Source organism: Harpia harpyja, chromosome Z, assembly GCF_026419915.1.
Source record: "Harpia harpyja isolate bHarHar1 chromosome Z, bHarHar1 primary haplotype, whole genome shotgun sequence".
Taxonomy (NCBI): domain Eukaryota; kingdom Metazoa; phylum Chordata; class Aves; order Accipitriformes; family Accipitridae; genus Harpia; species Harpia harpyja.
The window spans coordinates 81511798-81539001 of record NC_068969.1 but is presented as its reverse complement, the minus strand read 5'-3'; the positions used below and the strand labels follow the sequence as shown (position 1 = coordinate 81539001).

The following is a 27204-nucleotide window of genomic DNA, read 5'->3' as shown; positions in this document are numbered from 1 at the left end:
AAATTAAGAACGTTCCAGTCTTAGCCTCTGAAAATCACCAAAGCTAGCAGAGGAACTCATATGCTGTTTTATTTGAATTATATATTTTTATTCTGCTAAGATCTCACATAGACAATTTAATTACCACTTCCTTCATTTCCAGCAGTAATTGTACTCCTCCTGCTGGACAAACAGATGTAATAACCACAATCCATCTTTCTGACTGCATCAATTACACACACCAAGAATACTATGAAGCGATTATCTGCTATAAGACCTGAAGCTGAAAGATGGTATCTTTATTGAAATAGCTTCCTCCATTAGCTTTAAAGTTATCACCATTACCTTAGCATACTTAATTAAAAGTGTTTGGGTTTTTCTTCCTTAACCCTAAAAATAAAACCACAAGCTTTCATTCAAAAGGAAATACTAACATGCATACAGTGATCATATTTTCATAATGCATTAATCAGTATTGTGATAAAATTATTATTTCACAACAGCATTAAGAGCAATTTTAATTCTACAGCTTCTGTGTCATGTACTATTTTATATCCAAAGAATATAAATTAAGATGAAGGCACACTGCCAAAAAATTCACAAGTATTTTTAATCAGCAGAAATAAGGTAATTCCAGATGGCTGTTTAGAAAAAATTATCCATTTTTTCGAATGTGTGCTAAACACTAGCCCCTGCCGGTTCAGAAAATGCAAGCTCTTGGTTACAGCCAAAATTTCTACAAAGAATATCACTTCCATGAAAGGTAGAAGGTACTGCGGGCTCTGGAATGCTGTGGTACTTCAGCTTTAATTTATATACAAAGACTAAAAGAATGTTGCAGGATGTTTGCCTAAAAACCTAACTAATATTAGGCAAACCTTCTCAGTGGTCCTATTCATTTGATGTCAAAATTACATAATTCTGACAATTTATTCTGTGGCACAAAGTTATACAGCATCATATCCTTAGCAACACTTTTAAAAAATCAGCTTAATGGGACTCTGATGTCATCTTCCAGGAAGATATATTGACTAGACAGCCAAACAAATTATTCTTATTTTCTGTACTTCAGTGTGGGTCCCCCAATCCTGCAACTGAAAAAACGAGAAAGCTAAATACTATTCAGGGTAATACTAGACTTAATAAAGGTCTGAACAGACCAGACCTGCTGTGTCTACTAAGTTTTGCTATACAGTGTAATCATATTTATCTCTCTGGCGCACAGAATGTTAGATACTGTAACACAGATCCAGTTTTTCAAAAGGAAGAGTGTCATTTGAAGTATCCACATATGCAAATTGATAAAGGCAGAAACCCCACAGCTAAAACTAAACAAAACTAAACAGAACAAAGTACTCCATTTTTTCCATGACTCTGTGTAAATTTAGGCAGCCAAGCATGGGAACCTGATCCACTCTTCAGGCAACTACATTAAACTGGGTTAAAATAATGATTGCATATGTATTCTGCCTCCTAAAGGAGGCATCTTCTAAAGTGTAGATATTATAAGTAGGTCTCTCTCCAAAAGACTTGAAGTTAACCCAGTTAAACCATCAAGAACAAAGTTTCATAGGTATTAATTCTTTGAACTGTTATTATTAATAACTATTTATTATTACCTCTTTAGAGGCTGTAAACTGTCTGAAGTAAACATGAGTTCCCTTTTCCTCTCTTGCACAGACCATCTCCAAGCAAATAATTTGGTTCCCTTTCATCCCGCTTTTAAAAAGCAAGGCTAACAGAACTTGGGTTTGTTATCTAAACACAGTAGTTACTTAAAGTAAGTTAGAGCATTCAGGGGACTGTCACAATAAAAAGGAAATATTCTACCATGAAATTACATTATTGGAGAAGCACTGCCAATTTCATACAAAGATTTTATCTTTGGAAAATAACACTCCTTCTAGATGCACTGCAGTACCCAATCCAGCATTCAGATCAGTATTATTGAGAAGCCTTTGTGCTTGAAACCTGCAAACCCTGTGCACGTGAAGCCTTCAGAATACGGAAAGTGTAAGATTAGTCTGACCAGAAACATAGTAAGTTAATTTAGTTTATAAATTAAAAATAAGTTTACAAAGCTCCTGAAACTAGAGCAAAGGCATTTACATTTAGTTACCTTTCAAAAACATTAACTTTCCAAAAACCCAAAACGTAACATATCCATACGAAATTTTATTTAGGCAACAGACTTCTTCGCTAATACAGAAAGACTGCAATTTCATATCCCTTTTAACTTGAATGCAGCTACAACAAATCAAAATAGCTCCCTCAAATCTCACAATGCTTGTAAAACAAAGTGAATATGAAAAGCCCATCTGCAACAAACTGGAAAAAAGTGAAAAATATGAGTACTCCATTTTAAGAGACACATTCTACAGGTCTGTCTCAGTTTACAGGGCAGTGTCTGTGGCAAGATGCTTCAAGCAGACAGCAAATTCTTCCCTCTTCTATATTTCTAGAGCCCCTTAAACCATTTAAATGGAAATATTCATATAGGTGAAAAAACTAAAAAATGAAATTCCTTTAGCAGTTATTTTAAGAGAGATTTGCAAAAATCCTCAACTTTGGTACATTCCACATAATAAAAAGCCAGTATCTATCAACTTGAATGTAACACTTTTATCAGTTCTGGACGATCCAAGGAGTCCAGTCTTCCTACATTTTCAGCTCTCCTTTGACACATCATCTTCACATACACTTTCTTGGGAATATCACATCCACTGCAGACTGATATGGGAGCAAATAAGAAGCTTGGAAGGCTATGCCCCATTCTTTTCCAGAAGTAGATTTTTTCAGGAAGTTTAATATTCTTATTTTATGCCATTTAGGATACAAAATAATATAACAAACTTAAGTTGTTCATCAAAATGGAAAACAGGATTTGCCTCACCCACAACCAGTGGCCAGTCTCCAGCAGCCTTGAAAGACGGGTGTGACATCACCAGCAGAGAGTATACTGGGGTGTCACATCAACATGGAATAAACAAGTCTGCAGCACTTCAGTAACTGGAAAAAATCTCAACAAAATTTAGAGTACACTACCAATTTCAGGGATGGTCTTAGTCTCTTCACTTAGGACATCCTGAATGTTATCTAATTTTGAATATGTTTTAGACTTTCTTTCTAGGGTTTTCCCTTTTGTGCGCTTATATTTGTTATAGTCCAGTACAAATACAAAGTCCATTTCAGATTTTGGGTAGAAGTTTTTGTTTCTTTATGAACAAGATCTCGTAACATTTTCTTCAAAAGAAAGAATATCAGCTTTGCTGTTCTAACACTTTCAAGTATTCAGCAACTTTCAAGCAAACCTCTTGAATATTCTGAACACGACAGATAATAGACATAAATGAGTACCAGACACCGAGACTTTACAACTTCAATTCCATAATGGAAGAAATTCCATAATTTTTACTCTATTCCAATCTATTCCAAGTGCATTTTCTCTGTCTGTATGTTCAACTGTGTTTTGCTGATGCCAAGATGTTGAAATATGATAATGGCATACAGTCCAAGTAAAACAAACCAAACTTAATTCTCCCTTAACCCACGTGACCTTTTCAAAGCAACACAAAATATTGCTTCTCAACCAATGTAAATTTTTCCCCTTTCAGAATGATCATATGTTTTTTCTCATTTTTCTGGCAACATCAGCATTTTTAAATAGGGACTTAGGATAGATATATATGCTGCATAAATTTACTTTGGGGAGATTAAAAAGAAATTTGAATATACCTAAAGTAGCTACCTTGCTTCTTCCCAGTATTCACTAATCACTTCTAAAAGAACCTAACTGGTTCTGTCCTCCCTTCCTAGATTTCTAAGAAAACTAATGTTGTGTTTTTAACACACAGAAATCATATACCTTTTTAGAATATTGTGTTACGTACCATAAATCAGTTTGCTCACTTGACAACATACATCTAGTTGAACTCTCCTCACTGTCAACAACTGAGCCAGCATAAATGTGTAGTACCTAGATACCAAAATAAATTACATTGCAGTACTAGCTATTTATTCACTTTATAGAGAAAACTGATTCTTACCCAGTTTCCCTTCTTCAGAGGCAAAAAGTAGTAGTAATGGCAGAAATCAAGTATCAGTGTATAAGAACTAAGGATCTGAGTGTAGAAACACAGCTGTAAAAACAGCCAATGATTGTCTTCACCAACACAATTATTAATCCTGTATAGAAACAAAGAGTATATATAAAGACAGAAATATAAAGATGTTAACACTGCAGTTATGATATTGTGAATAAGAGAAGTTATGATTATTTATGGAGCAAACATAAGAACTACTGACTAATCACTCCATCCTTAATCAAAGTGATGGTCTCTGTGTTAGAGATGGCAGTTACTGTAAAGCGTCTTTTCCTTATACTGCCACTTAAAGTGTAGGTTGCATTACTGAGATCACTGCTTAGAACAGGAGACATATTTCTCTGTATCTTCATATACCAAAGATACTCCTACGATTTTAAGTAATACTCCAGTAACAATTTTTTTTTTAAAGTCTGCAAAGTTTCACAGTAATACATATTATCTTCTGCAACTCAACACATTTCACTGGTTGTGAACTATGTTGAGTCCAAAAACTGGAAATGCAAATGAATGGTTTGAAATAAATGTGACCACAGCACACCCCAATGAGAAATAAGCATGACTTAGGAAGCACCCTAAGACACAGAAGACAAAACAAGCATCTCTATTCAGAAACTCCTTCTGCATATAACATAAAGGAGTAAGAGAATCACAAGGATTCTAGAAATATTAAGCACGAGATTCAAAATCTTTAAAATCTACGTCTAGTCTGCTTCACAGAAGTTACGCTGATGCAAAAAATGTGGTCGGGGTGCAATTTCATACAAGCATTGGCACAGACAGCAGTACCAAGCTAAGCCATAATGACAAAAAGCACTATACTGGCATTATTTCCTGAAGTAGCAATTGACAAAAAGGGTAGTTTGAAAAATGGCTAAATCAACATAGGAGGATCCTGGTGTCAATTTTGTCCTCTGCAGTTCATCATTGCCGCCTTGCTGGAAATGATACCTCAGAACTACCAACAGAAATGTTTATGTTCATTTTAAGCTACAAACAATCAGTTTAAATAGACAATTTTAGCCAGATTACCTCATTTTGACTGAAACTAGTTAAAGAACACTAAAATAAGCAATTTCACTACAAAATCAGTGAGGCTATGACAAGTGGGGCATGGTATGAGTCAATAACATTTTCTACTTAGCATAGCAATTTGGTAAACTAAAAACCAAAAACTGTCTGAAACCATGATCTGTTTTTATTATTATAAAGAGCATCATCTCTTATGTTGAAATTGTAATCTTTTATTTCAATCCAAGAAACATATTTATTTCCTACAAAAAAAAAAAATTTCCAGCATCAGAAACTAAATTGCAACAAATGAAATAAATCTTCAATGTACAAATCAATTATTTTGATCAGTTTTAGGAGTAAGAATTCCAGTTCTTTAAACAAAATATGTGTATTTTGCAAAACTATATGGCACATAACAATTTGACAATGCTAACATGTTACACTGCAACAGTTCTTACTGTCAGTTTTACTTGTAGACATAAGAAGTCTCAAAGCTGTTTTTTCCCTGCTCTAAATGGCTAAATGATTAAGCACTACCGGGAAAGAAATATGACGAATGAGCAATAGTCAAGACCATGAACTTTGAAATGATTCACTAAACGAGTAGATTGTTAGAACAAATGTCCTGGTCTTACCATGGACAGTGGTGATCCATTCTCCTCACACAATGTCCACAACGACTGCAATGGTGTGAACGCTTTGGTCTCATCATATTGCATTTGTTACATAATTCCCAGTATTCTCGTTCTAGGTGAAAATGTAAAGAAAGACACTTTAGAGAGATTTAAACTCAGTACAACATGCTCATGATTAATCTATATCCTAGTGATTCAAAGACAAAAAAAACCTTACTGTATTACATTCTTATATGTAAGCAGCATACAAAAAACTTTTTTCCCACTTTCATCTTAATTAAACTGGAAGATATTACTGCCATTCTGTGCCAGTTTTCTTCTCCAAAATCCTCACTCCTCCTATGTATTTCTAGGGAGTAATTATTACAGCACAAAAGCTGTCACTCAAACAAGGAAGACCGTAATTCAATTATTTTCTTACATGTCTACTGTGAAAAAACCTATCTGCTAGACAGAAGCATCGTACAATCTCCCTGCCATTCCAAAACCTCCTGAGGAAATACTGCTACTCAAATTTGTCAGAGCTAGCTAACGAAAATAAAATACACAATGAACACTTCAGGAGCATCTTCCATCTCAAAGCATTTTAAGACATGCATCTCACATCATGCAATTTTACACATAAGGCAACCAAAGAACAGATAGAGGATAGGCTTGTATTTAAAAATATACAATATTTTTGGATGCCCAATGTGAGATTCTTTATGCTGATCTCCAGAGATACTGAGTAGCTGAAACTACCAGGACCTACTACTGCTCAGCTTAGCTATTATTTATCTCAAATTGCACCATTCAAATTAGAGGAAGCCTTTGAAAATAAGCATTCAAATTATATATTCGGAAAGTTCATCTTCACATGGGAAACAAATCACACCAACACTGTAATACCTCCATTCACAAAAGCATATATTTTCTGTCTTTAAGGAAAATAGGTGCATGACTGAGAATCTTAAATATTTTGACTAGTTGTTTCTACCTAAATAGAACTTTTCTGATGCAGAGAAATTTCTTAAATCCCAGGGGAAAAAAAATAAGCTTAGCTTTTACAGTAGGACATTCTGAAATTTTATATGGTAAAGCATTGTCCCTGTGTAAACAAAATAAAGTTAAATTTAGCACTTCTGAGCCACCTGCAGGCAGCTCTAATGTTGTCTTTCTTGCCGCAAAACAACATTTGGACACTGGAAGTAACAAAGCCCAATATCTGAGATCATAAAACTAGTAATAGTGCCAGATGGAAACTGATTTACAATCTGTTCCCATAAATACAGTGTCACAAAGGTGTCACTCCCTAATAGGGTAGCTACCAGCAGAGTTCAGAAACACCCCAACCTCATTTTTGAATACAATTTATACCATGCAAAAATGTATCTTCCTGTCAACCTAAAGAATACCAGAGAACTGAAGTGCTACTTCAGAAAGTAGAAAACCCCTGACATAGCACACACCAAATCATATTAATCAATGTCATAGTCAAGCCTAAGTGTTCCATCTTCAGTTTTATCTATAAAGTATCATTGCCGTATGAAATGAATGGAGCGTGAAAAGGTTGGAGAGCTATTCAAAGGGATCCCTTAAAAGAGAAAGAAACATTTGTGCACAAAGGGAATTTGTACTGGTCCTGGTATTTTGCAGGTAAATGAACATTCAGTCATAAATGCAATTGTCTGTAACTGTACTGAGTGTCTTCATTCTGCAGTTCAGGTTGCAGATTCCATGTTGTTCTTCCTGCAGCAAGAACTCTGACTGCAGAACGCAAAGTCTGACCCACCCTCCATTTTACTGGATCAAAGGATCAGTTACCAGGAGCAGAAAGAACACTGACATGAGATTTTCTGCTATCAGTGTTTCACTTCTGAATCCCAGGGAGATACATCTCTTCCGACTATCTGCTGCCTGGTTTGTGCACGCCACTGTAACAACAGTGCTGATGCTAAACAAATCATGTTTCCAAACACATCATCCTAGATTCTCACTAACATCAGGAAGAGAGAGCAAAATGTTACTCCTGGCATCCACCACGCTGCAAGACAAGACTGAAGTATTTACGCCTCACTGCATTTGATACGTTTTCTACATTCAGAAAGTATTTTCTGTTTATGTGACAAAGCTCATACTGTTTAATAGCCCTACTCCATTCTAAACTGCTGTAAAAGCTCTATGCATTAGACAAGCACCTTAATAGCACCAAACAGTTCACAAAAATATTGGCTTTCTCTGTGGAGAATTATTAAGGTTTTAAATTTCCTCCAGTTTCTGGAGGATCGGATACCATATGGGAATTGTGGGATAGATTCACAGAAAATGGAATTCAGAAACAGAAATGAGTTGTCACATGTTAAGTTGCTACTCTATAGCAAGGCAATATAATTAGCGCCACATTTGTTTGGTTAACAGCCCATACAAATATAAGTCACTGAAAAAAATTTGTAAAAAATGCACAGGTAAAATCCAGCATAAGAGTACCTTCTACCATCACTTTCAACATCTTATAAATTTACTTAGAAAAAAGCTGTAGAATTATAATGACTAACCATCTCTAAACACTTTTCATTAAATATTATCAAGTTAGAAGTATATGCAATATGTTTGAAAGCCCAGAATGCAAAAAAGTTCTTCCCATGGAAAAATTTCCTAGCAGAAGTTCCTACATAACTAAACTTCTGGTGGAATAGAAGTTTTGAAAGGAATTTTTGAGTCTACACAAGGGGAAGTGCTAGAAATGTACAACATAAAAACAGTAACATACCGATTTTAATTTCATTAACAATATAAGTTAATATATCGGTTATAATAGGTTATAGGAAACGATAGGTTTCAGCAGAGACAGCTCATGGTTTCCATCAAATCTCATAAAATCAAATTGATTCCTAATTATTTTGAGGACATCAAATTATATAGAAACAACCTTATGTACCTGTAATCGGTATCTTTGGGTTTTCAGGTAGCTTTCCTGGATCAGCTACTGAGGCTCTTAGTAATGAAGCTATACAAAACAATGAGCAGAAGTAATAACCTGAAAAAATAAATAAGCATTTGTTAGTCTTTTTCAGGTGTACAAAATATCTACTGTACACTGCATCAAAAATATAGATGCTCCAGCACCAAGTTGGAAATTACTCAGCCTTCCCATTCAATTCCAGATATATTTTTGGTATCATACAGTCTACAATATTAAGTACTCCCCAGTCTTAAAAAGGGAGAGGGAAAGGAAATGGTAGCAGTGAACAGTTTTGATAGCACCACCAGGACACCATTATGACCTTACTACTGTATTTAAGAAGTTCCTCCACTGTCTTATCAAATAACCACCAGTCATTCTACACCTCAAAGCCTCTATGTGAAAAGACATTTTGAGTAGTCCATCTTCGCTTTAAAGTTGGTTTCAGTTATAATTCAAGCCTTCTCCCCAGCAAAACCTATTAGCGTAACTCATATTAGCTGACCCATCCAGAGATGTACAACAAAATTCAAGTTTGTGAACCATCAGTACTACCACCCCAAATTCTGACAAGCACTAAGAGTTGTGGGCCTGAAATTCTGTCACATTCTAGCTACAGGATGTGAAAGCCATATTAATGCTTTTCCCCAGTTTCCACACGAACAAGTTTTACCATAACACCTTTGAAATGAATGAAGTGTCTCAACTTCTCAGAGCATAATATGTAGGATGCATCCCAGTACTATTACACTTTATCTTTATCCTTCACATTATTCTTTATTTTCTGACCTTTCTCATACATGTTAACTACTGCCCAAAGATACTATTTTCACTAGTAGAGAAAAGGGCTAAATTGACTTACACAAAATTGCCACAACTGAAATATGTCCCTCTTCATAGTGAGGAAAAAGGATGACTTTTGGAATGAAGATTGTATTGTACAGCCAGACAAAGATAATCAGGCCCATGCAGCACCAACCCTGGGGGTCAACCACAAAGTGAATTCGTCGTCCCATTGAACACAAACAGTTAATGATCTCTCACGACCCAGGAAGAAAAGATTATCCTAGAGAGATTGAAAAAAAAAAAAAAAAAAAAGAGTAAATCAACCAGTATCATGCAACCTACAGGGTTCCACATACATTCAAATAGGAAAAAAAAAGCCCCGTCAGCTATGGATTTAAGGAATTAAATGAAAACTTAGAGACATTTCACATACCCTGTTCAGGTACCAGGAAGAGAAACATTTTATGATTTCATTAATTAGTTACATCTCGCTAAAAAGTAACATTTATCATCAAGTTGCAAGTAAAACAAGTACCTGGGAAAACTATTAAGTAATATGTAAAGCAAGCAACTGTGAGCCAGCTGGCAGCAGCAAAGGATATAAACATTACAGAAAAGAAGTCTCCCATCAAAATAAAAAGTTTGCAAAGCAAACAAGAAATACAGAGAATCATTTATGTTATACAAGGATTCATCCTACCTACCTATCATAGTCTCCCAACTATATTAGAAGATTTTTTTTTAAAAGCTTGTATGCTAAAATAGTCACAGGCGTCCCCAGGAATCTGTAATTCTTCTCTGCTTAAAAAACCTCCTTCGTGGCATTTATAGCAAAGCAACAGAGAAAGGAACCACACTACCCTAACATCTTTCATGTAGATCATTAAGACGTATCATACAAGTTTTCTCACTATTAATCACACTTAAAACACCAAGGTTTCCATCCTGATAGCGTGCTGGGCTCTTTTTTGGTTTAGGCTGAAGAAACCCCACCAAGTCCTACAGTACGAACTTCAGAGCTTCATAAACCGATCTTCATAAAAATGCAGCACGAAGTCGTAAGCACTATTCAGCAGAACCTTCAAGGGAAGGATTACTACTGTTAGGTTTTTTGCCAGGCTGCCTTCATATACGTATCTTAATACTGCAACACACACATAAACCCCAAGCTACTCTCCTACCCATTAGTTTCCCTGATCTCTGGGCTTCAGGGAACTTGACAATTTCAGACAGATTTCCTTCCATTCCTTTCAGCTTCTACTTGTTGCACTGAAATTTCATCTTGTTTATCAGACATCTCTGTTTCCAGGGGTTTTGCTCTACTTGTTTCATGTTTGTCTATCCTCACTTGCATTCACCATTTCTCTGCTTAATATTACCCACAAGTTTCATTAGTCTTGTTTTCTTCTTTTTCGAGATCTCTAGTCAAAATCAGACCCCAATAAGCTGACATTTTTCCACACTTCTCCTATGCAGTATTTATCATCACCCTTTGCTTGCTATCTTCTAGTACAACAGCATTCCCATTCGAGTATAGCAGAGTATTAAGTGCTGATTTTTATCCTAAAAATGCATCAAATTTGCTAACACTTGTTTTATAGACCCATGTTGCATACTGAACACAGCTACTGTGCCCTTAAAACTGTTTTTAAGTTCATGATAATCACAAAAAACCTATTTAGGCCTATATTTACTATTTTTTTTTAAAATTTTATTATACATAGCATTTATGCATCATAGTCTGTTGTATACATGGTATTAATATACTACACACATATGTACAGTCTCTAGACATAAATGATGTAGTATTATACTCCTGAATCTGCCAGTTCTTAATGTGCCTCTGTTGTAAGTTAGCTTTGGCAACCAGCAGGTTTAGAACTAAAAAACATTTCATATCCTTCTAAGCGTGCACTGATGGAGGATGTGTCTCATCAAGCAAAGAAGCTGTGGGAGGTGAGCAGACTGTACAACACTAGGGATGCTGAAAAGGAGATGGACCAGAACCCCTCCAAGACCCTGCAGCTACATGAACCCCCGGTGCACTGAGGGGAAGCAGGCAGAGCCTTAGCTTGTCAGGCTGGGCATGGAGATGCTGCATCTGGCGAAGCCTGGGAGCTTGTGAGCTCTGGCACCAGGAGGATGGTTCCCGCTCTGCTTGCAGCTCTGATCTACAGAGCAGGTTCTGAGCCCTGGCAGCCAGCAAAGACAAGGAGCTCTGTACAATGAAGCTTCCGAGCTGGCTGTGCCCGAGTCCTGTGGCAGCGTGGGCAGGATAGAGCAAGAAACAGCGGAGAGAAACACCTTGCTGCAGGGACAGAGGCACCTCTGCCAGCCCAACCTGCCACCTGGCAAGGTTTGCTGCTTGCCAGGGGCTTGGGTCCTTGTTACCATGGTCAGGCTGTTCCTAACGCTGGTAGCAGTCCAGCCCTCAGACTGTTACCCTCAGCTACTCTTCCATAGGGGCACCACAGATATAGCCAGGAGAGGCCAGGAGCATATCAGGCATGACTACATGGCTTGGAGTATGAGGGCCAGAGCCTGGGGACCAGGTGGTGTCTCCTTCATCCTGCTGGTGAAGGGGAAGGATTTGAGGGGGAGTAGACAGATCCCGCAGACCAACAAGTGTTTGTGCAGCTTGTGTCAAAAGCTGGGACTCAGCTTTTACATCCATAGGACTTTCTCTGAGGATCAAGAACTGGGCAGGAGGTGGAGGGCAGGATCCACCTGACACTATGTGGACAGAGATCTTACCAACAAAACAGAGGTGAAGCAGGGCCGCATCGAGTGTGTGCACACACTTGATACAGAAACACCACTTGGGTGTACTGGGATGGGGTTAGGAAAGCCAAAGCCCACCTGGAGTTGAATCTGGTGAGGGATATGAAGGTCAAAAGGAAAGTCTCGTACAGGCACGTGAGCAGCATAAGGAAGGCTGAGAGAAATATGGGCCCGCTGCTGAATGGGGGAGGGTACCTGGTGAAAGGATACAAAAAAGTCAAAGTGCCTTAGTCACCTTGCTCTTTATGAGTAAGACCTGCTTTCTGGAATCCCAGGCCCCTGAGACCCGTAGGAAAGTCTGGAGCAAGAAAGATTTACTCTGAGAGAGGGAGGATCAGATTAAGAAACCTTTAAACAAAACTGGACATAACACCTCCATGGGACCTGATGAGATGCCACCATGAGTGCTGAGAGAGCTGGCCCTGTTATTGTGAAGCTGCTGTCAAATACGTTTGAAAGTTTTAGGCTGATGGGTGAGGTTCCGCAGGACTCAAGAAAGCAAATGTCAACCCAGTTTTCCAGGGCAAGAAGGAGGATCCAGGCAACTACAGGCCTGTTAGCCTCACCCTGATCCCTGGGAAGGTGGAGCAAATAATCCTGGAAACTTGTTTCCAAACTCATGAAGGACAGGAAGGTGACTGGGAGTAGTCAGCATGGATTTACGGAGGGGAAATCATGCAGACTGACAGAAACACAGAGGCCAAAAAAACCAGAGGCAGCGAGAAACACTGCCGACTGCTGAAGAATCCATCTGTTTTCCATCTTACCAGAGCAGTAGAGACTCCATGACTTCACAGCGCTTCCTCAGAAAGGGAAATAACAGCTCAACAAACAAAACAGAGAGATAGAAGTACTGAAATACTTGTTTCCAAGTGACCTACTAAGTATAATGTGTGAGCAATAAGCAATGAGAGAGATTCTGGAGAAAACAATAAGAATGCCTATAATGGAAATGTATCCCAAATTTTTACAATTTTATGACTAAATTTTGCCTGCATGACATTATTCACTTTTATAATTAAAAAAACAACCCAAAACAAAACCAAACACACACACCCCCAAACCCATACCTTTGATGGCAAGTTCCACAATTAAGTTGGAACTATGCAAAAAAAGGCCCCATTCTCAAGATAGGGAGATTTTTCATCATCATCTTCTGTATCTTTTCTGAAAGAGACAGAAAAGAGTGCGATACTCAAACAATCATCATCACTGGTTTGAAAGGCAGCATATAATAGATTACCTTCTATTCTGTTCTTCACACCCCACCTCACTGAGTACAGCTTCCTCTCAAGCTATTCACAGAGATACCCAGAACTTTTGTCTCTCATGTCTGAACTGACATGCTGATTCTAGCTAGCATTCCTTGAATTTCAGTTCTAGGCCATTTCACAATTTGAATATACTTTCAAAAGGATGGGGTTGTTCAGAGAAAGGTCTATATAAAACTGCACTACTGCCAGTGTATTTCAGTTAAATTATGATATACTTGCTTCCTGCATGCCTACTGATAAATTAAGTTTTATACTTTTCATTATACTTTTCTCACAATACTGCATAAACAATGTTAACATATTGACCTTCTCCAGCAAAGTGAGCTTCTTCCTCTCTCCCTCTTGGTTTATGTACCGTACATAAATAGGTAAGGAGGAATGGGGCGGGGGGCAGGGGGTAGGTGGAATAAAGAAAACCTAACAAGGGCACATTCTGATGATTAGGTAGAAAGTACTAGATTCCAAGTTAACTCACAAACAAGGTGAATTTATAATTTTCTCTTTTTAAACATACTTTAAAAAAATATGTATTTACTCTTTCAAATACAATGTCAAAAGAAAGGAAGACGGATCTCAAATAATTCTGTTCTTTAGGATGCATCATTTCTGATGAGAATAACTACAATACGTAGAGGAAAAAAGTCTATGACCAGGTTTACAACAAATCAGTTGAAAAGAAGCAATTAAGTGATTTATATCCGTATACACTCAGTATTCACACATGCAATGCCTAAAAAATTTCCAGCGAAATAATTTAGGATAAAATGCACAACACTTGTGTTGGAGGTTTTGTGGTTTTCTTCCCTCTTACCCTAATTTATAGCCATTTTTTCTAAATAAACATCTCAAACACAAAGCATTTGAAAGCAAACAGTAACTGTGGCTGCGAAAAGCTTCAGCTTTACCAAAACATGACTGAGCCTTTTCTACATAATCGAGAATTGCTCTTGCGTCTCCAAAAAATACTTTTACTGAGGGATGCCTGGACAGCATTTTTTCCTAACCCTTTTATTTCTGCCCAATTCAGTTGATGGTGTCATAAACTCAGTATTCGTTCACTACAATCACCTCCAATATGACTTCTGATGTGACATCCACTGAATAATGAGACCACAGAATGAGTCAGGCAGGCAGAAAGTCACTTCTGAGAAATGAGAAAGCTTTGCACTAACCATGAATGTTAAAATGAAATAAAGACTGTTTTAACAGGCTCATTTGAAGGCAAACTTCAAAAAAAGTATACTATTTTGCATCAAGACTGTCCCAAAACATACTTAGAAAGTTCTGTTTCATAAATAAACCCAATACAAGCAGTACTCCATTTCTTATCCTAGGAAGCATGACAACTAGCTCTGGTGACATCCTGTTTGTTGCACTTTTACGGCTGTTGCACTGATACATAACTAGAAACCAAGATTTTATATATTCTGCCTCATTTTAGCCCTGGACTTCTACTTCAGTAAGAAAAGCAAGACTTTGTGAAATCTGAATTCCAGAATGTTCTTCACAAATGCTTAAACAAGGCCAGAATGACACAGATCAATAATTCATAGTATTGTTCACTGTGAAACACAACTTTAAGACCCCATGCAAACTGAACAATACTACCCTCTATAAAATACACTTTTAGAGCGAGAACACCACTTTCTAAAAAGGCTGTATTCTAAGCCATTCAGACAGAAAAAGGAGCAGAGAGTACAAACATGAGAGATATACTTCTATAATATTTGATAGCCAAGACAAGGCCATAACAACCAACAGCCTCTGTCAATTTGTGGATCTGGCTGCAGTTTTAGATCTGTGACTTTCCTGAAAGTGTAAGAATGACTGACAAAAATTACTGATATAAAACTAAAAGTACACTTCACCAGAAAAAAAAAAGTCAACTTGGACCCAACAACTAAATTACTTTCAATAACATTTTAAAGAAGTCACTTACGTGATGTTATCAAGTGTCAGAATTACCACTATGCCTTTTGCAACTCTTCCGTTTAACAAAACTAGTATCTGAATAACGAGTTAATACACGCAGCAGCATATTTTTGCCATGACAAAACTCCACGTACCTGGCATTGCACATGTTTATACAATAGATGGTTGTTAGTAGAGACCTTGGCACTACACAGTTGTTACGTGGCTGTTGAAGGGTGGGTTAAGCTAGACAAGACATTCCCACCCAATTCTTTTTTCTCGATGGGATCTTGCAAGGTGTACGTGTAAACATCTAATGCATTCATGAAAGATGCCACACAGGCTTGGACTGGAACGTGGCTTGATATTAACGTATGTACACTGTATCCTCATTGATCACAAATCCATGAAAACTTATCTTCACCTACTGATGACCAAGCAGCTGCTTGTAGACAGATAATACACGCTACTTAAGCACATCACTCTTTGAATCCTCAGTGCGATGGGAATGAAGACCTACAATTTCATTTTACTAACTACTGGAGCTGGAAAATGAAAGTGTGAAACTAAGAAAGGTCAGAGGGCATTGCATTTCCTTGTGCTGTATTGCTAGAGCCCATAGCCAACAAAACACACACACCTCTTCCACCACCAGCTCAAAGCGGAAAATGCCCTCCTCACCATTTAGCAAAAAAAAAGCAGCACTGTGGAGCTTCGTCAAAATGACAACAGTATTTATTTCGTAGGTAAGGAGATACTCATCAAGTCTGCTAAGGATTTCCCTCCCCCAGCTCTCTGCACAGAAAATAGCATTCCTTAAGTTAAAGTTAATTCAGGTAAGCAAGCATCCACGAGCGGTAACGCAGATTTAATACAGGTAACACTGACGTCTGAGGCCAGCGATGCGGAGACCCCTAACCCACCCTAGAGAAAGCCTCCTCCCAGTCAGTCCGTCAGCCTCCCCCGGGCCCCGCCAAAAAGGCGCCCCGAGGGGCACTCGCCGCTTTCCATCCCATCGCCACGGGAGGGGCGGCAGCGGCCTCTCTCTCCCCACCAAGCCCCTGACTCGACAGCGGCGCTCGGGCACGACACTCCCGGAGAGGCCTGGCCACAGGGTCACCCCTCACGGCAGCGACGGACGGGGGCTGCCCCCGGCGAGGCCTGCGGAGGGATGCCGCTCCCGCAGCCCCCCGCCGCCCCGGCTCGGCTCGGCGGCGCCCCCGAGAGCCACACAGCCCGTCCCCCCCCGCCGCCCCCCCCGTCCTCCCTCCCCGGCGCACGAGGCGGAACCAACCGTTGGGCGAGGCCAGGAGGAGAAGGGAGGGGCCGCGGTCACGCGCCCCCCTCTCCCCCGCTCTCCATAGCAACTGCGGGGGCCACCTCGGCCGCTCGCAGCCCGCGCGCCCGCACGCGCCCAACCCCCGCCGCCGCCGCCGCTTCCCCGGCTCGAGCCGCGCGTGCGCGCTTGAGAGCAGAGTGGCGGCGGGGCGGGGCGGGGTTCCCCCCTCAGGGCCTCAGGGCTGCGGCGGGGGGCCGGCGGCCGGGTGAGGGTCATGCACCTTGGCTTCCCGGCGCAGGCGGGAGGAGGCGCGTCGGCGGGACGGTCTCCCCTGCCCGGCGGGAGTCGGTCGGAAACCTGTGTGCCCGATCCGCCGTTGAGGGTTTCTCCGGGGTTGGAGCTCACTGGCGCAGGCCCGTTCCCGAGCGCAGGTGGTAGTCAGGCTGAGTCCTCTCTCTTTCCGCTCTGCGGTGTCCCCTTTGCAATTCCTGACAAATCGTAAGCGCTGCAGACAAGGCCTCTGCCTCGGTCTCCAGGCTCCTGTTAGGAGAATCTTATTCCCAAAGTATTGTACCAATTAGTCTTTACAGTCTGAAATTATATAAACTTTATTTATAGTTTGAAATCATATTAGCTTTCTTAAGAAATATATATTTTACCTTGTATACTGCATAATCATGGTTAAGTCAGCATAACCAAAGGGCCTCAGCTCACTGCAAGGAGGAGGAGGACAGCCCCCACCTTGAACATACGGACCTTTTGTTTCTTGGAATCTTAAAGCCACCCACAAAGGAGGAAGGATACTCCTGGACTACCAAGGTAATGCCAGCATCCCAGCCTCTCCAACACCTCTGTAAAACCCTCCCATTATCTGGCATCACAGATAAGTCGCAAAACCAACTCCAGGTACACCTAGATCAAGAAGGAAGCAGGTGGACGATGGCACCACAGAATTATAGTTGTTTTTCAAAATAATGATATGTGTGTAAGTAGTGAGTGATTAAACCGTGTTGTATCTGAGCACTTGAAGGGTATAAGAACCATGTCTAAAACCGTATTTGGTGTGCCCCTGTTTGAATGGGACACCTCATGTCTGTGAATAAAGAATTCCTCTTGTAATTCTAGACTTTGCATCCTAGCCTCTCTCCTTGGTCAGCACAGGCCAGTTGTGAAATTTCCTGATGCTGGGGTCCCCTGCTGTGCTGTGCCACTTGCTCACAGAGGACCCTACATGGCCATGGAAGCTAATCTTTGTTTTTAAAAGATAATTCTGACCCACGAGGGATTAACAGCGGCAAAGAGCCGCAGACAGCTTGTAACAGACAGCATTTTCAGTGTTCCCAGCTGGGAATCATGCCTTGAGCACCCACTGCTGATGCACATACATGATCTTTTGGCTACCTAAAGGTATCCCCATCTGTCTGAGTGGCATGGTTCCCACAGTAAATTGATGGGCTCTTTCTTACCCTGGAGCATTTCCATGGATGAAATGGATGAAGAGTAATACGGTGATCACCACCAACAGAGAAAACTCTTCTTTATTACTGATAACATTCTTCCTAAAACTTAATCATAGTATGATCATTCTGAAAAGAGAGTACCCAAAAAGTCAGCTTAGTGTTTAGGTGGATTTCAAGCTTTTGTCGAGACTTTTGGACCTTGTCCTGATGTATTTTTCAGTGTCCACAGTCTTCTGTTATACAGGGCTCTTGTTAACATTTCAAGCTAACATTGCTCTGACCTGTAAATACATATTCTTAGCAGGAACTGCAGGTTGTCTAGAAAGAGAATGAAGCATGTTCCAGGTAAACCAGAAGACAGTGCTTCCTTAGGAACAACCTGACTATGTCCTTAGGAACAGGCAATGCTGTAAATAATAGACGTATTAATCGGACTATTACAAAATGTGGGGAAGAGAATCACTGGAAAGGTTGTAATAAAAAACAGCCTCTGCCTCTATTCCATGACAAATTTCACTTATGAATTTATGCCTATACGTAAAAGACATAATAAGCTGTGAAAACTTTTCACTGATTTGAAGAATAAATGTAGATGAAAAAAAACCCCAACAACCAAGGAATGGAAAGGAAACCAAGGACTTGGGAAATAAAATGGAAAGATAAACAGAGAGGGATAATATAATTGATGAAGGTTTCTTGTAGAATGAAAAAGAATCAGTCAATAATGTCATCTTCCAGTCAAATACCAGGTATTTGTGTTTCTGTATTGGTACACTGGTAATGGCCAGTCATTAGATCTGTAGTCTTGTCAGACAGATTGTATTTTACTCTTTTCTACTCATGGGTGTGCAGAGTAAACACAGGTTGTGGAACAAGGGCAGTAGTCTATTCTGGCTCAGTCATCAGCACAGCAGTTTCCATTTGTTAATATTTCTTTTGGGGAAGCACAGTGCAGGAAGAAAAGCAGGCAGTCATGTGCTGGACTTCCCAATTGAACTTGCAAAGGCTGGGACTATAGACGTTACCTGACACTTTTGCTAGAGTATCAAATGCAGGTAGATAGATAATGAGTCTTTGTGGTGACTCCATTCTGAAGGAAAAAACATACCTAGGGGAAATACTAACTTTGTGTGATATGGACTTCACGTAAAGTACAATATGGATGTATTACACAAAGATTATTAAAAGTCTGCAAAATTAGAAAAATACTCACATTCTTCAGTGCTGAATATTGCACAATAGCATAGAATTCCTCTTGGAGTTTCTGATGTCTGTGTTGTGTTGTTGTTGCTGTTTATAAATTACCACAGGAGCCACCAGCTGTCATCATAAAAATTTTATTGGCACTCTGTAAATACTAAATCAGCATGCTAAAATCAAGCCATGTGCAGTAACAGCTGATGCTCTGTTATGGAGAGCGCATGCAAGAGAGAGGCATGCACTGTGACTCCTGTGATTCTTACTGCTTACAAGCCCCTTGTGTCATGAGACTGTTTTCCAGGATTCATTTTGAGCCCAACTGTGCCCCTTGATCGATGTGCAGAAGGCGTGCTGTCTGTGCACAGATAGCTCCTGGGTTGAGAAATCGGCTTCCTCAACGGTACGCATCTTCCTGGGTCCTTCTAAATTGTGCAGTTTGTTACTGCCACTTCTTCTCTGCAGCAGCATTGCATTGCTCACTTCCTTGTAAACCTTGCTGATGTATATAGGAGACACTTGTTTACTCTAGAATGGGAGCAAAATTCTTCATGTCATGAAGATCCGTGTCACGAAGATAGAGGTCTCTGTTATTGACATGCTGTGCTGGAACAAAACCTGTCCTGGCCCAAAAGTTTTGTCAGTCACAATGTCACGTACTGAGGATGAGGCAATAGACGTTAAAGTAAAGGCAAATGTCTCTCAGGGTCCATTTTCTCTCTGATCTGATGGCCAGAAAAATCAAAGGCAAGATACGTTTTCTGATCTGCCTCAGTCATAGGGATGGTGAAATCTCCTGATCCCCCAGCCCAGACAGGTTACATGGGAGCTAAGCTAGACCAGGCAGTAGTCTAACTGAGGGAGTTAATTTTCATCCAAGGCACTTCAATGGTGCGAGGAGCTCTGCTCAGATAATGTCCAGCTGCCCGTGTCCTAGCATTAGCTCTTCTAACGCCTCTCTCCCTCCAGGAGTTGCTGTCTGAAGTCCAGGCAGGGCAGCCGACTGCTTGAATGCTTCTGTATCTGTTCCAGTGCGAGGAGCTTGAACCAGCTTCAGCAGAGGGTTAAGCTGAGATACCGCCTTGTTCAGAAGGGCAGCTTAGGTACACGCCTGCTCTCTTGGAACACCTTGACTGCAGGGTGCAGCCACCAGCAGAACATCAGACTAAGTGGCTGGTAATAGCAGTACCCTAAGCCAGCAAAATGAAAATGCCTCAGAAAAGGCCTTAGAGAAACATAAGGCTGGCCCTGGCTTTTCTTATTATTCATTTTAGCTTTTGGTCCATTTTGTTTTTCAAGTTGAAGTGCATTTTGCTGGCGCCATGGAGCACAAGGCACTGCAAACAGTTCTCAGTGTGGACAGTTAACATTTTTATCAATGTTCTTGCAGTGGGCCAACTACAGAGTCTTCTCATCCCCATTCTTTCTCATCTGTGCAGCTGTCAGGGAGAGATTTCAGGGGAGCTGAAGTTGGTGGATGCATACCAGATATTCAAGGAGTTAGGTTTAGCAAAACAGCAAATGCAAAATACTTACAGTTCGCTATCAATGTTTCCTGTTTCCGCTGGCAAGCTGCCTGATGGAGGACGTGAGGTAGCCTCAACCCCACACCTCTTCACATGCGCCATCCTGTGCAGCACGTGCTCCTAGATATGATGTGGTTATGCAGCTGTATGGACTGCCGGGGAGCTTCTCTCTGAGTAGGGAATCCCATCGTCTTGCTATTGCAGCAAGGAGCTAGTACATTTAGGAGAAAGTACCGCAAGAGATTTCACCACCTGTCAGCAAAACATGATAAAGCTTGTTAGCTGACAGCCACGAGGTCAGCTGTGAATATTTCATAAATGGTGAACAAAGTACCACGCACATTATGAAGTTCCAAGGGCAACTTCAGAGACTTTTCCCTGCACTATATGGTTGCACAGAATTTGATACGAATTTGATGTAGTTACAGGCATTAAAGCCGGTTGCATAAAATCCTTATTTAAGGGAATAGCCTGTACTGAAGATTTATTTTGCTTAAGCAATTAGAATAAACATCACTTCTCTTTGATTATTTTCAAGGTAAAGCACACCCATTTGGAAAAGAGGCAGTAGGTCAAATAAAATGGCAGAAGGGATTGAGCTGAATTTTCAGAGAGCTCTGCAACTATGGCTCGGTCTTGTTCTGTAAGAAAGGTTTATACAAGGAGTGCTCTGAAATAGAAGAGATCACATTAACAGCACTTCCATTGTAAGCATCGTTACACTGGAAAAGCTTTTGTTACAGAAAGCATGCACCTCTGAATGGGCACAGCTAAATTGAAGTCATGCAGGTTTGCTGCTATAATGGCATTACTACTTGGAAGCATCCATATAGTGATACAGATCACACCCCTCACCTTTCTGACCCACATCATTACACTAGTAGAGGCCATCATGGTTGTGCCAAGAGAGAGCAAAACCCTGTTAGCCCCTGGGCACAACATTCCTAATATGGAATTTTTAAAGGCTGAGAGATCTGATCCAATTAACACATTCTTGATTTTGCAGAATACTATGCTAATTACATGCAACCAGTCATTGCTGGGTTAATTAAACATTCATCCAAAAAACCTACAGCACTAATCTAATTAGCAATTACTACAGCTGTCATTACCTCTTTTCACCTACTTTTAAGCTGTGCAAATTCACACTAAGAATCTGGTGCTGCAAACTCCTTACATGAATAGCTTGCTTTGCAATAATGCTTCAGCACACAGAAGGACCTTTAAAAATTAGGCTGAATACTTTACAGTCCACAATACAACTTCAGTTCTGCCATCCTTATGTGCAAAAGTCACAGTTTAGCAGTCAGTCATGTCAAAATCACAAGACTGGAAGATTTTTCTTCTTAATTGACTTGTGATCTTACTGGGAGTGTATGTAGGTCCTAACTTCAAGTGGTTGTCTGCAAGTATCAAACCTAAAACATACCTGCATTTCAGAAAAAAAGCAAATGCAGACAAACATTCTTATATATTCACACAGCTTTAAAACGTCAGTGGTTAGAAGCCTCAGAAGATTTAGCTTTTTCAGATTAAAAAATAAAGTTGGAAATAAAGAGGAAAAGGTTGGGAACTTTGATGCTTTGTGTGCTTTTCTTCCTTAGGCTTGATTAAAAATGAACACTACTCATCATCCACAATAACTCATAAAGGTTTGATAAGTTAAGGCAGGGGGTTGTTTCTTAGCTTTTCCACTTGCATACAGCATGCTTTAACAAAACACCAGTCATTAGGGCTGATTGATTGTGCAATTGGACATGCCCCGTGAAGAGGAATCTGTACTGCAAAAAGCATGAGCCATAAAGAATTACTTTGTTCTCTGAAACTATACGGTTGCTAGCTGGTGCTACTTTGCCTGTTAGAAAACATTTTCTTTTCTTTGTTCATAACCTGAGTCCATTCATGCTGAATGCAGCCTAACATGTTGAAGATAAATTTCTGAATCTGGGCGCTAGTTCACTGCACTAGCATCCTGAGAATATCGATCAGCATTATAAAGCTAGAATAAATATTAAGTTAAAATAAGTATTTGCTTTATTGCATTCAATACAAGGATGATAAGACCTTGACAGCTTGTTACTTGGAATGACATCATATATCCTCCCATAACATCCAAACAGCCATACACAGTTTGCACATCAGTCCTTAGTGTAAAGGGATAGAGAGGAGGCTTTGTTCAGTTTTAGTAAACAATTTTTATTATTTAAAAACAGGTTTATATATAATGAAAGGTAACTATATACTAATCTTCAGTTTGCTCACTGCAAGTGACCTGCAGAAGCACTCAGCTATTGCAGTAGTTCAGATCCAGTATCCGAATACCATTCAGATGCAATTTTCAGTAAATATTAAACATGGGCCTTGCACTCCAAAGCCATGCTGAACATATTTTTTGACAGGGTATTAAGACACTTGGGATCACAGTGCAGTTCAAATACAAGGAATCATTTACCCAACCCTGGAACTGACCAGCTATATCAATACTGATTTCCAATATCCCCAAAAAGAGCAGTGGATAGTTTAACAACAAGGGCCCAGGTCTGAGAGTTTGGCAGTAGCAGCAGAGCAGATTCCCAGAGGACTGAAGGAGCTGGGTTAGAAATAGGCTGAAGTCTAGTTGCTGGAAGCTGATGACTGTCTGGTGTGCCAGGTCTGCAAGACAAATCCAGGGAGAAGCAGCTGGAGAGAGCAGAGAAGCCAGCAGTTTGGCTAATAGTCACTGGTGCTGTGTTGGCTAGCGCTAGACTCAGACCTTTCCTAGCAGAGGGTTTTCTCGGCTGTTCCTATAAAGCTATGCAGGTATTGCCATGCTAATAAAATCCTTCTGCAGATTTTCTGTCATACAAATGCCTTTCTGCTTTAGTTTAGGTGTTGAGAACATTACTTAAACTTTATCTTGGAGTCACTGACAATGTTAAAATTCATCAAACTGGAAAACATGCATTGTCTTTCCACAGTGAATTTAAGTAATAATAATAATCATTCATTTATGATTTTTTTGTGGAAGTATGCAATTTTTTCTATTTTTTTTCTCCTTCTACTATGTAAGACTTTCAGTAAAAAAAATGTGCAGAGCAAATGCAGGTGTGTAGAAGGAGAGTAAGTGGTTTCTATGGCAAAATATCCTTTGCAACCACAAAGTGTGTAAATTGTGAGGTATATTAGTTTTCACTGGGAACTGAACTCCAGCTGGGAGCAATCAGAATGACCTTAACTAGTCACAGCTTTCTATCTGCCTTATGTCCATTTATATTTTACACTCTCCAGCTACTATCTTGATGTAAAAGTAGACCTGTTTTTGCAAGGAAGAGACTAAAGCCACATCTGTGTTGCCAGTACAGCTATATTGGCAGTCCCTGCAAGCCAAGGAAATGTAAACCAGCCAATATGTTAGGGTTTTGCACAGATAAATCATGCTAGCTCTTCAGCTGTTGTTCACTAACATCCTAGAAACAATGATAGGAAAGGTGGAAAATTTTTTAAAGGTTTCCCTTGTTAAAGTAAGAACTCTACACATAAGTCCAGCATTTCTTTAACAGCTGCAGGGAAACATCTGTTACATTTTAGGTAAAATTATTGTTGAAGCAGAGAAGCAGTTCAAGTAGAAAGTCTACATCTTTAATATTTTTGTGTACCAGTGTGATGAAAGCTTTATTGTGGGGGTTTTTTCAGTGGCAAATCCTTATGATCAAGCAGTTAAGAGGTACTTTGCACAGGTTAATTGTGCTCATGTACATTTGCATGCAAGTCTGACAGTAGAGATCCAATCGCAGGGTCTTTAATCTTCGGAGTCTCACATTTACACTCTTCTACAATCATGACTTCTTTGACCACTAGGACAGAACTGGTGCAGTTGAGATCCAGGCGCTTCATGGAGAACTTGCTGGGCAAGCAGTGAGAACAAAAGGTATAAAGATGATCTTCTGGACCAGGAACATGAAAGGAACTACATTTTCCAAAACACAGATTATTCTGTACCATCACCTTCTCACAGCTCTCATGACTAACAACCTGAAACAGAAAGCAGTTTGAAGTTTCTGGTACATGAATGGCCTGTGGACTTTGCTAGAAGGCATGAAGGCAAAAAACCCCAAACCACCAAAATACTGTATTTTTTTCTTCTCAGAACATTGACTTTAAACAAGTTTATTTTTTATGTCAAGCAAGTGGTACAACATAAGCGCTTTAAAAAGCAAACTTTAGCGCTCTTATGGGCAATTCTTAGATTGAACAACGAAGGCAAAAACTGCTTCAATCAGAGCATTTGTGAGCTGAAAATCAAATAGGTGGGTTTGTCATGTTTACCTTTTAATTGCTCTTTCAGTTCTACATTTCTGACATGGTTAAGCAGTCTTACCCACTTAGCAGGACTTAAAACATCATTTTGGCCTGACATTCTTTTATATAAACCACAAGCTAGACTCAACTGTAATCTTGAAGATTTGTCTCCATGTGGAAGAGGCATAATGTTCCTTAGAAGTTTTTTTTAATGAAAATCTTAAAAGTGCAACAGAAGTTCTGTAATCTCTTGGTTTACAAGAATAACAATTCCTTGTATCAGGAGTGCCTACGTGAACTCCCAAGCCATAAAAAGCTAGACTGGACTTAGCACCTTTATACTGGCATAACTGCAGCCATCCTGGAGAAAGCTTGCCATATTACATGGCACAAAAAGTAAAATGGTACAAGTTTCTAGGCCACACCTATATTTCCATATGTCTGCCAGTGAAATAAATTTAGTGAGAGATGTGAAAACACACGGTCCTTGACAGACTGTGATTATAGAAACACTGAGAATACATGTTGCCTTACAAGGAATACAGCACTTTTATCTATACTACTTGCTTGTCTTGATGTTACAATATGATAGAATGGCTTTATCTGTGCATGGGACAATTTAGCAGTTCTCCAGCATTCTTAGCACAGAATTAGATGTATGCATCAGTCTTCCAATTAGTACAGCAGAAGGGAATCCTTGCTTAGCTGTAAGAAAGCAACCAGCTTCTCCTGTAAATACTTGCCCTGGGACTCCTTGTATATGTGCATCTGTGTACATATATATATAAAGGTAATTCATGTATGCAAGCTGTTTACATGTATATTCATTGAATAGATGATTACTCACTACTGCCCTGCTTGATCAGGCTAGGTCAGAGCATCTTTACATAAAAAGAATAAATAACTCTTTGAAAATTGAATGTGTGGCTTTCCAGTGCTGCAATTTAGCAGTTTGCCTCATCAGACTAAAGCTTTTTCAGCCTTTTTAGCTGTGTTTTTCAGCCACATATTGTGTGTGAGTGTTCTGAAGCAGCCCTATGACTTAGCAAATGAAATAACCCATGTCTCTTTAGTTGCTGATTACAAGAGGCAGGGGAAAATACACATTTATTGATCTTGGACACCTGTTCTTACCTGGGAAAAAGGCAGGGTTCTGCAGTTTTCTTGGTGCATTTCATTGGTCTTGATTGGCAGGACAACCTCTTCAGATGCAGAATTTTTCTTTAACATGAAGTGGTCCCAAAATTTCTTGGCATCTTTTCTATAGGGAGGTTCAGCCTCCCTCTTGCTGGAATAGTGGGATGGAGAGAAGTTTTCCACAGGAGAGATCTCTCTGGGTGCTGCCCAGGTTCTCAGGTCTTGGTCTGCATGGAGTTCTGCATTGGGAAGGATGAATCTGGACATTTTTTTCTCCTCTTGCTTCTCACTTTCAGATGCCGTCTGAGGAATTGCTACAAAAAAGCTTGGTTCTCCCAGGGTTTCCTCAACACCTACCGGGTTTTCCCCTACCAGCTCATGAAAACTCTGACTTCCAAGCAGATTTTTGTCCAGATAGAAAAGGTGCTGAAATGGCCTTCTGCTTTTTCTTTGCGGTGAATCTCCCTGTGGCTCTGTGGCTCCAAGACATGAGAGCACTAACAGCTGAAGGAGAAGCAGTGACATGATCCTGTAAAGTGCAACCCTGTAGACCTGCTGCTATTGCAGTGAACATAGTGTGCTAGCTTTATACGAGAGCCTGGTCAATTTATGGCTGCTGTCAGTGTGCAGAGGAGACAGGGGCTCAGGGGAGACCCTGGTGTGCCTAATTGCATTCATTTACTGTAGATTACAATTATGATAGGGGAGTTTGTGCTAAGGAAACTCTGCTTTCAATCTGGATTATGTGTATTAGAAGTTCCTATCTAAAATCTAGTAACCCAGGATGGTGTGGGGGACAGAAGGAGTCAACAGGAAGAGATGTTTGGATAAGCTGTCTAGTTGAGGCCTAGGAATTAAGGAAACATTTGAGGTTGTGTATTAGCATGTTCAATGTGGTCTTCG

General features: G+C 39.9%; 2 protein-coding genes across 3 annotated transcripts in view; both read right to left on the bottom strand.

Moving 5' to 3' along the window:
- Nucleotides 1-16842, bottom strand: part of ZDHHC21 (zinc finger DHHC-type palmitoyltransferase 21) — a 38038-nt gene extending 21196 nt beyond the window's left edge. The window contains exons 1-6 of one of the 2 annotated variants that reach the window (XM_052775674.1): nucleotides 16719-16842; nucleotides 13310-13406; nucleotides 9535-9738; nucleotides 8649-8747; nucleotides 5732-5843; nucleotides 4026-4164 (exon numbers count right to left, since the gene is read on the bottom strand). In XM_052775674.1, the coding sequence (XP_052631634.1) occupies nucleotides 4026-4164; nucleotides 5732-5843; nucleotides 8649-8747; nucleotides 9535-9688 (504 nt within the window). In that variant the 5' untranslated portion in view covers nucleotides 9689-9738; nucleotides 13310-13406; nucleotides 16719-16842. Of the gene's footprint in view, nucleotides 1-4025; nucleotides 4165-5731; nucleotides 5844-8648; nucleotides 8748-9534; nucleotides 9739-13309; nucleotides 13407-14581; nucleotides 15087-16718 lie in introns of those variants that run through there. The other variant, XM_052775675.1, reaches the window with a different exon arrangement.
- A 7761-nt stretch (nucleotides 16843-24603) lies between these two features.
- Nucleotides 24604-26826, bottom strand: CER1 (cerberus 1, DAN family BMP antagonist). The gene is made up of 2 exons (XM_052778856.1): nucleotides 26299-26826; nucleotides 24604-24897 (listed from the first exon to the last, which is right to left on the bottom strand). The coding sequence occupies exons 1-2, from the start codon at nucleotides 26824-26826 to the stop codon at nucleotides 24604-24606; spliced, it is 822 nt and encodes a 273-aa protein (XP_052634816.1).
- Nucleotides 26827-27204: the final 378 nt, after the last annotated feature.

Excerpts from the sequence above, each read along its gene's own strand:
- CER1 (XM_052778856.1), bottom strand. The coding sequence starts at position 26,826 with ATGTCACTGCTTCTCCTTCAGCTGTTAGTGCTCTCATGTCTTGGAGCC. Across the intron at positions 24,898-26,298 it reads GAACCCTGCCTTTTTCCCAG|GTTGTTAGTCATGAGAGCTG; the intron begins GTAAGAACAGGT and ends TTTCTGTTTCAG.